The 10248-nt window shown below is 37.5% G+C and overlaps 1 protein-coding gene across 4 annotated transcripts; it reads left to right on the top strand.

The window, feature by feature from the left end:
- The first annotated feature begins 1558 nt into the window (after nt 1–1558).
- LOC140759421 (uncharacterized) lies at nt 1559–6033 on the top strand. 4 transcript variants are annotated; one of them, XM_073095979.1, is made up of 9 exons: nt 1559–2122; nt 2200–2349; nt 2433–2588; nt 2718–2798; nt 3220–3330; nt 3654–3875; nt 4206–4304; nt 4424–4734; nt 5261–6033. In XM_073095979.1, exons 1-9 carry the CDS (start codon nt 1588–1590, stop codon nt 5870–5872), a joined length of 2277 nt encoding a protein of 758 aa, XP_072952080.1. In that variant the 5' UTR covers nt 1559–1587; the 3' UTR covers nt 5873–6033. The 4 variants fall into 4 exon arrangements, with proteins under 4 accessions (XP_072952080.1, XP_072952081.1, XP_072952082.1 ...); XM_073095980.1 differs by having other exon boundaries at nt 4496–4734; XM_073095981.1 differs by having other exon boundaries at nt 4499–4734.
- Nucleotides 6034–10248: the final 4215 nt, after the last annotated feature.

The raw sequence follows: 10248 nt of genomic DNA on the forward strand, positions 1-10248 counted from the left end.
ATTTTGTTTATATAATAGACTATATATATTGGGTAAATTCATAAATATTATTTTTTATATACAGTAAATTTTATTGGTGTTGTGTTAAACCGTGTTGTATTAAATGGGTTATCGTGTCGTATTAACGGGTCGTGTTAATATGACCCATTTAATAAATGGGTTATCGTGTCGTGTTAATGGGTCGTGTTAATACAACTCGTTTAATAAACGGGTTATGCGGATCGTGTCGTGTTACGTGTTTAATAAACGGGTCGTGTTCGTGTTTACTAAATACAATCTGTTTAATAATCGGGTCGTGTTCGTGTTAAGGTGAATCTGACCCGACCCGAATCTGATCGGACCTGAACCCGCTTAACACGACCGGATTGCCACCACTACAAGTACGGGTGTTATATAAAATTTTTTAAAGATAATAATATTACTTTAGAGGATGTAACAACAATTATAATATTTAAAAAAAATTCAGTGGCAATTATATAAAATCCAAAAATATAATAATAAATGTTAGAATAGTTAAACTAGATATCGTCTAATATAGACCCCTTAATTATGTAATGCCTTCGAAAATAGGAGGTCTCAGACAGTGTATTGGCTATCCCATCCTCTCCGACGAGGTCACCTTCCGAGTCATCGCCTTCTCCACCTCGCTACCCTCTACTTCTCCCGGACCTCCCTAATCAAGTTCCTCATATCGTGGTCCTAACGTTCCGCTATCAAGAAGAAGACTTCGAGATTAATTTTCTTACGGGTCAGTGAGATCTTAACCTAAAACCTAAGCCACAAGTTATACTGTTTTCTCTCATTGATAAATATGCTCTCTTTTTTTCTTTCTTAAAGAAAGTTACGCTAATATGAATAATTTTTTTTGTTGAATGCTTGTAAAGCATCACAGCAGCATATTAGTACAAGAAGCATGAAGAATTAATCACTTACTTTGGCTTTCGTCTTCCTCTTTAACCTTTTGTAATAATGACACAGGACATGCAGGACGCCGATCGAATTATATTTTGCATTTAACACCCTATCGTATTTGTTAATTAAATTTAACAATTATAAACTAAAGATATTACTAAAATATTCTGATGGAATCTAAACTTTACTACACGCCAAGAATCTCAGTTAATTTAAACAATGGAGGAGAAATGATGGTTCAGAGGAAGGTTCAAACTAATATTGTGAGGTAGAAGAAGATAATTAACATATTAGACATTCTGGTAGACAATATGTTAATTTTAACTGAATATTTCTTTCTGTTATGCCATCTATATTGATGGTGTTACAGGTTGTAAAATATAACTATGCATAAAGTCAAGGTGTTAAATGCATTTTTTTTCCCAAATGCCTAGAAGCTACGCATGTTTACCAAACTACGTGGAGTTAAAAAGGCATAAGATGCGGCACACTGGGAAAAGATAAAGAAAAAGAAAAAGAGAAAGAGAAAGGTTTTCTGGTTTCCCTTGACGCAAGAAATTCTCATTGTCGCGGTTTAAAAAATCGACTCATAAATACAAGCTGCCAAATCCAAGAAATCAAAAACTAATCCTGCGTCTACAAATGAACAACTCATCTACCTCACAAGGACAAAAAATGGATAGTAACCAATTAGAGGAAATGAGGAAGGAATTGTTCAAATTAGCCATGCAGGACAAATGGGAAGAAGTCATCGAAATCTACAAGGAAAACCCTCAAGTGCAAGGCGAGAGGCTGACACGTGCCAAGGGCACGACGTTGCACGTGGCGATATCGGCCGGCAAGGAGGATGTGGCGTTGCGGCTACTGCTTGAGGTGTCGAAGGAAAATGTGGAGAAGATCTTGACGACGAAGAACGACACCCTATCGACGCCGCTGCACTTGGCGGCGTCACACGGCATGCATCGGGCGTGCTGGAACATGGCGGAGCGCTGCTCGAAGTTAGTGACGACAGAGAGGAACGGACACGGGGAGACGGCGCTCTTCACGGCGGTGCGGCACGGGAAGGAGGATGCGTTCTTTGCGCTCGAGTGGTGGGTGCAAAAAGAGGAATGGCAAACCATGGACAAGAAGTTGAGGGACGTCACACATTGTAGGAGGAAGAAGGATGGCAATAACATCCTCCACTTTGCTATCCAAGGAGAATACTTCGGTACCATCTAGAAAATTTTCAAATAACACCCTCCAATTTATCTCATTTTTTGATTAACACCTTAATTTTATATGCAGGCTTGGCTAATGAGATCAGTGAGTTGTACCCCAAGTTGGTTAATTACGTGAACGAGAGAGGAGAGTCACCTCTTCACTATCTGGCCAGGAAGCCATCTTGTTTCAGAAGTGGAAGTTGCTTTGGCTTATATGACCAACTCATCTATTCTTGTAATTAAGTCTTAATAAATTATATATATATATATATTAACTATATCTATTAATATTAATTAACTTTCTTTTTTATTGTGCAGGTATCTTTGTTGGCCAACATGAGAGAAAATTTTCCAAATATAAAAATCAAAAAAGGTATCAACCAGAAAAACTCAAATCAGACAATCAATTGTTGCCAGAAACGTTCAATGCGTTCTCCCACATCTTTACTTTGCTAAAGCCTTTGCTTCAAATAGGTAATTAGAATTCTATATTTATTTTTCTAAAGACTTAACAACGTGATATGTTTTCTCAGCACATTACTATGTTATTTGCAAAGTGGAGTCTCATATGGTCTTAAGATCTAAACTCCAAGTCAATTGTAGTAACCAGAATGTCTGAGTGGATCCGCATCCCTAAATGGACCCGAAGAAGATGTGGGAAGGGTGACGAAGAAAATCCACCTGGTATATTATTTTGAAATAAATTGTTTGCTGTGAAAAATCTTTTAGGCGTTTCTTTTGTTACTCATTTTCTTTTTTATTTCAGCAAAAGTAACTATAGATAAATTAACTTGTACTCCTCACGAAGATGATAAAAAATCCTCTTAAGATAATTTAGATATAATATATTATTAATTTTATATTGTGCTTTTTGTCTTTTAATTGTATTCAAGCTAGTAGTTGCGATACACAATCTTTATTGAAAGGTTAAGAGTTATATATATATAAATTCGAGTGGAGTATTAGCTTGATGCCCCAAAGAAAGGAGCTTATTCCTTTCTTTTCTCTCTCTAATATTTTAGCAAGTAAATAATCACACATATTATTAGCTCGTGCTAATCACTCTTTAATGATTTAATTGTCTACTTGAAATGAAAAAAAAAAGTTGAAAATGGCGATACTGAGGAGGATATTGAGCGTTTTCGAAAGTTTCCAGAAATCTATGACGTGGGTGTTGGCTTCTTCAGGGTGGTCATCTTGGTCGTGATGGGAATAGGTAAGTAGATAATCTACAAAGAGTTAATTCCAATGTGCATTTGTCCCATGTTTTTATATATTCAGATCATGTTACTAATGAAGCAATATACTGTGATAATAACTAATCCGTTGCCCTAAAAATTTAAAACCGCGGTTTTAGAGAATAGCTAAAAATTTACAATATCTATGTACAGTGAAGGTAACGAAGCATGACGTGTACATAATAAGATTTAATTAATAGTTAATTAACTATTTAACATTAAAAAGAAAACTAATTTGAGTTTCGGACCAAAATGAGTCAATATCTTGAAACAAACATTTGGCTCTAATTTTGTTTTCTAGGATTATGGGGGACGCATGGACTTGAAAGGAAGAAGCGAACCGACACATACGCACTTCAGCTAATGAATAAATTGGTTGAAAGTTGCAAAGCCTGGGAGTACGAGACAGATGGGATGAAGCCAAATATTCCGATATCTTTGGATGCAGATAAACTTCCAGATGCACCACCTCAAGAAGATAACGAGCATTCACCGACACAGGATGTCACCGCCACCACAAAAGGTATCACCACATTACCTTGAAATTATCGGGCTAATATGAAAATAGAAAATATTGCCCATGGAATCAAAGCATACTTAATGTATTCCCAAGTTACATTTTTACCATTAAAGTACGACCAAGTGTCAAACACAAAGTTTGAAGAATAAAAGTGCAGTACTTGTCATTTTATAATCTCCACCACCCCCTCCAATGGAATGAAATTGTAATTTAGCATTAATTTATTTATCACAAGAATCCGCCGATGATGATCGATCGATGCATAAACTATATGTATTGACATCTGATTAGCGAACTTATTTGGACTTAATTATTTAAAAAATTTGAAAACAGAGAGTCGGGATGGAAAGAGCAAGGGGGAGGACGGTCATCAGGTCAATGTATATATAAAGATATGCAAAGATGAACAAAAGGGAGAGGAACCAACACAAGGTAAATAATTAATATTTTCTGTTACATAAAAAAAATATATATTGTATCAATCTTAGTTCTTAGATTATTTTAATAAATATCACCCATTTTTCATGTGTGATATTCCATCAACATGATAGCCACACCGGTGTTAGTAGCGGCGAAAAATGGAATAATAGAGATAGTGAAGAAAATTCTTGATACCTTTCCAGTAGCAGTCTTGGATGTTGACGAGGATGCGAAGAATATTGTGTTGCTTGCGGCAGAATATCGGCAAAGTCACATATATGAATTTATGGTTAATAGAGAGACAATGAAAGATAGTGTATTTGGGAAGATAGATAAGAATGGAAATAGTGCTCTACATCTTGCTGCTAAGCATAGCGAAAAGCTTCCTTGGAGTATCCCTGGAGTAGCTCTCCAGATGCAATGGGAGATTAAATGGTATAAGGTATGAGATATCTCACTCTCTTATTCATAAACTTTTTTATATTTTTAATTCAAAATAAAACATTGACAACTATAAGGGATAATTATAGTAAACTATTGATTCTTTTTACTAAGACACTCTTTTAACTATAAAAAACCTTCAAAATAGTATTTTATTAGTTATATGTTTGAATTTTCTTTGAAAAATATAATTAAGAGACCCATGATCAATTTTAGATACTGTAGAGACTATTTCACTTTTATTCAAAAAAAATAAAGATAAGATAACCAATGAGAGGTATTAGATAACTGAAAACACCGAACTGAAAGAAAAGCAAATAAAAATGTATGTATAAAAATTAAAATATTTATATAAAAATGAGGAATAGTTAATGGGTCCAGGTATAATTAACCATAAATTAATATAGAGTTCGATATATGAATAGGAATATAAGGAGGAAATTTGAAAATATTAACGTTAGAAAGCAAACTGTTATAACCATAAATTTTATGATCTTAAATGAAAATATGAAATTTTACAACCACAGTACGTGACGGAAACAGTAGGACGCGTAATATCCCACACCTACAACGACAAGGGCCAAACAGCGCAAGACCTCTTCAGAGAAACTCACAAGGATCTCGTCAAGGAAGCCGGCAACTGGCTGGTCAAAACGTCGGAGTCATGCTCCGTCGTCGCCGCTCTGATCGCCGGCGTTGCCTTCGCCTCCGCTGCCACTGTCCCCGGCGGTCTAAATCAGTCCTCCGGCGAACCGATCCTCTCTAGCGAAATCACCTTCCAAGTCTTTGCCTTCTCCTCCCTCGTGGCCCTCTGCTTCTCCGTGACGTCCCTCATCATGTTCCTCACCATCCTCACGTCCCGCTACCAAGAAAAAGACTTCAACAAGAGCCTCCCTACGAAACTGATAGTTGGCCTCACGTCACTCTTTACCTCCATCGTCGCTATGCTCGTCTCCTTCTGCGCAGGGGACTTCTTCGTGGTGCAGAAGAAGCTCAAGTTTGCGGCATTCCCAATTTATGCAGTGATGTTATTTCCGGTCTCATTCTTTGCGATTGCCCATTTGCCGCTCTACGTCGACCTCATTACAGCCACCGCCAGCAAATTGCCGGAGAGGACTCAAAGGATGCAGACATTTTGACGAACATTTGGTGGGCGACGGGTTTGTGCCTTCGTTAATTTGGTGTGCTTTTAATTATTTTCTTAGACATAATTAAGTTCTCCGAATAATTAACTACGTGGGTCTTTTTCTGACAAGGTTTTGTTTGCCAAATGTGCCGGGATATGTAAGATGTGATTAAGTTGTATTGATAATATTACTCTACCCGATTATGTTTTTAATTAATTCCATATGACAAAAGATTTAAGAGTTCCGATCGATCTTCTATGCTACCTTAACCACTCTTGGGTTTCTCTAGCTTTAGGTGTTAAAGATATGGGAGAGAGTATAAAAGAGTTTGACATAACTCTTTAAAAAAAATTCAGCCCTGAATTTAAATTATTGGGTGCAACATGTGAGTTATAAAGACTACACGTAAACCGTTTTTTTTTTTTTATCTCTGTTTAACATATGAAATTAAACGATTACATGAGATACTCAATAGAAACTATATTATATTTTCCCTTTTAATCTGTATTATGTAAAAAAAAATTACACATCAACAATATAATTCAACACATTCCAAGACAGCTTAAATATTAGTACTATATTTGGCGGGTGAGAAATTATAGAAAGTGATAATTATGGTATAAATGCCTAGGTTTAAACATATTGAGAATTATTGTGGAATCTATAAATATTGCAAATTATAAATATGTGTAAAGTTAGGCTATTAAATGGAATTCTTATTGAGAATTATTGAAGCTATTGCATTCCTGGTATCGTACTTATGTAAGTACAATATCATCGGTATGGGTTGAAACAAGGCAGGAAGAATGCACCTTGTCGGCTGGGACAAGATCATCTTAGGCAAGTGCGAGGACGGTTTGGTGTATTCTTTGATACCCGAATCTTTGGGTTGATTTAGTTTCAGCCAAATACAACACCCTCTACTTATGGAGAAGCTGTTGGCCCCGCAATTGTCCTTGGCATTGGCACATTATATTTGATTCTGTCATTCACTCCTATATATGGGGCTCTTCAAGCTCATCAAGAATGGCAAAGGGTCCAGGTTTGAGCCCTCAACGTTTATACTGTTGGCTTACTTTCGTCAATTTGGGCCTTATTTTTTTGCTTGAGTTATTTATAAAAAATTTAATTTATTTTACATAATTACGATGGTTCTACCTCATTACAGATGCATATATTCGATGATAGGTAAGGGTGGCAATCGGGTTGGGTCAGATTTTGGTCGGGTCAATATCATCCTAACACATATACGACCCGATTAATAAACCGATTGCATTTGCTAGACACGAACACTATCCAATTATTAAACAGGTAACACGCCACGATCTATCTAACCAGTTTAATAAATGGGTTGTGTTAACACGATATGATAACACAACCCGTCTAGTTCATTCAATAAACGGGTTGTATTAACTTGACATGATAACTCGACATGTCTAACCCTTTTACTCTATATAAAATTAAATATAATAATTTATCACATATAAATAGTATATTATATAAATAAAATAACATATTTCTAACTCAAAACCCATACAATATAAAAATTACAATTCGGATACATACACTAAATTTTAGAACAAATACATACACCCAAATTTTGTTCTAATTCTGAAATATAATAATTCTATAACAATTAAAATAAAGTTTAAAATTATTTAAAATACGTAAACAATAACATTAAACCCTCCATTTTATTGTCTAAAATTATAACTCTGTCAAAAAAACAACAAACAAATAAACAAACAAACAAAAGAGAATGTAAATAATTAAGATAGAAAATAGAGAGAAATGCAAAGTGAGATATTCATACCAAATATCAATATAGGTAGTGAGAAACATAATACAAAAGTTATAAAAGAAAATATCTCGAAAAAATTGAGAATATTCCTGTCAGCAAATAGGGATCTTCCTGCTAACAAATATCATATTATTTTAATATGATAATCAACTAAATGGCATGAATAGATGAGGGCAGCAGGCGAAACGAGGGCGACGATATGGGAAGGTGAGGGCGGCGCGGCAAGCGAGATATACTTTGTTTTTTATTCTTAAGTTATGCCATTGTTCTAGCACCACATGCATCTTCGATCACTTGTATACTCATAATTTTCTTTATCAGTTTAATTTTCTTATGGGTCAGTGAGATCTTAACCTAAAACCTAAGCCACAAGTTATACAGTTTTCTCTCATTGATAAGTTTGCTCTCTCTTTTCTTCCTTAAAGAAAGTTACGCTAATATGAATAACTCTTTTTGTTGAATGCCTGTAAAGCTCCACAGTATCATATTAGTACACCGAGCATGAAGAATTAGTTACTTACTTTGGTGACGACGATTGAACTATATTTAATAAATGGAGGAGAAAAGATGGTTCAGAGGAAGGTTCAAACTAATAGTGTGAGGTAGAAGAAGATATATAATTAACATATTAGACATTCTGGTAGCCAATATGTTAATTTTAACTGAATATTTCTTTCTGTTATGCCATCTATATAGATGGTGTTACAGAACTCTCTCCCTCATCAAAACAACAAATGAAGGATGTTGGACAAACAAACAACCCATCTCCCTCACGAGGACAAGAAACGGAGAGTGACCCATTAGAGAAAAAGAGGAAGGAATTGTTCAAATTAGCCATGCAGGGCAAATGAGAAGAAGTGATCAAAATCTACAAGGCGAACCGTGAAGTGCAAGGCCAAAGGTTGACACGTGCCAAGGGCACGATGTTGCACATGGCAATATCGGCCGGCAAGGAGAAGGATGTGGCGTTACGGCTGTATGTGGCCGCGTCGCTGCATGTGGTCACGTCGCTACATGTGGCCACGTCGCACGGCATGCGCCGTGCATGTTGGAAAATGGTGGAGCGTTGCCCCAAGTTAGTGACGATAGAGCGGAACAGACAAGGGGAGACGCCGCTCTTCACGGCGGTGTAGCACGGGATGGAGGAGGCGTTCCCTGCGCTTGAGAGGTGGGTGCAAGAAGTGAATCTGCCCAAGAACGTGGGGAAGAGGGACGTCATACATTGTAGGATGGAGAAGATCTTGTGCAAATGCCCAAATGGGTGAGGGAACCCCAAATATGACAAAGGAGGTGGACACACCCAGCGGAGGGGTGGATCAAGGTCAACGTGGACGGTGCGTTCTCTGGGGTGGATCGTCTTGGAGGGGCAGGAGCTGTAATAAGGGCTGCGGACGGTACCCTGGTAGCGGCAGCGTGGGAACCGTCCGCCGGTGAGTCGTCGCTACGAACCGAGGGGCACGCCCTCCGGTTGGGACTGCGACTTGTGGCGGGCTACGCCAAGGTGGAAGTTGAATTCGACTCATTGGAGTTAGTTCGGATCATGCAGAAAAGAGTCAGCTGCCCGTGGGAAATTAGGGGATTAGTTGCTGAGTGTATCGCATTACTCAGCTCTTTTGTAAATTGTTGCCTGAGTCATGTAGGGCGAGAGCGGAATAAAGTGGCCGACTGGGCGGCCAAATGTGGTAAGCGGGGTTTGGGGGCTGTTCGGCTTGGGCCGACGGACCCTCTCCCCATGAAATTATGTAACCTCGTTTTGGAGGAGGCCGTTATCCCGGCAGGCGGATAGGTCAGCCTAATATAACTAGCTATTCAAAAAAAAAAAATATGACAAAGGGGAATAGTGATGAAAAAACCAATCCAAGTTTTGAAAAAAAAACTCCACTGAGATGTTAATGGTGATAGAATAGCAATAAACAAATTCTAATCACGAATTAAACATCCTAATACAAGTAATCTTTAGTATGAAAGTAATAGAGATAAAGAGAGAGGAAGATAAATTTACGTGGTTCAGCGAGTGCCTACATCCACGGACAGAGCAATCTTCTTTACTTTGCAAATTTCTCACTTACAAAGAGTTTAGCAACTCTAATTACTCTCTCTACAATGATAGCTCACCCTCATAAATGTTATTCTAACTATTATGCCCTAAAAAACACACTTTAATATTTATAGGCAGGTTCAGATTTGGGGCTTTTCCACGTCGCATTCGAACGCCCTTGGGGCGCATTCAAACTCGCCCAATAACAATACAGCAGAACTCAAAGGGGCGTTCGAACGCAGGAGGGTCCCGTTCGAACGCTTGCATCACAGCTGCTCTCGGATTGAGACTTACGTTCGAACGCAGCTAGGCTGTTCGAACGCTTGCATCAAAACTGCTCTCAGGTTAAAATTTGCGTTTCAACACGGCTAGGCCATTTGAACGCCTGCATCACACAGTCTTTGTCTGGAATGCATGTTTGAACGCCTGCAAGGCCCATTCAAATGCACTAACACAAATTTTGATATATACTGAAATTTGTTGAAAACTAATGTATCGTCTCAGAAATTTTCAAATAACACCCTCCAATTTATATCATTTGTGATTAAC

This window comes from Typha angustifolia, chromosome 4 (genome assembly GCF_048772165.1).
Source record: "Typha angustifolia cultivar Huaian chromosome 4, ASM4877216v1, whole genome shotgun sequence".
Taxonomy (NCBI): Eukaryota; Viridiplantae; Streptophyta; class Magnoliopsida; order Poales; family Typhaceae; genus Typha; species Typha angustifolia.

Excerpts from the sequence above, each read along its gene's own strand:
- LOC140759421 (XM_073095979.1), top strand. The coding sequence starts at position 1,588 with ATGGATAGTAACCAATTAGAGGAAATGAGGAAGGAATTGTTCAAATTA. Across the intron at positions 2,589-2,717 it reads AAAGCCTTTGCTTCAAATAG|TAACCAGAATGTCTGAGTGG; the intron begins GTAATTAGAATT and ends AGTCAATTGTAG. Across the intron at positions 2,799-3,219 it reads TGACGAAGAAAATCCACCTG|TTGAAAATGGCGATACTGAG; the intron begins GTATATTATTTT and ends GAAAAAAAAAAG.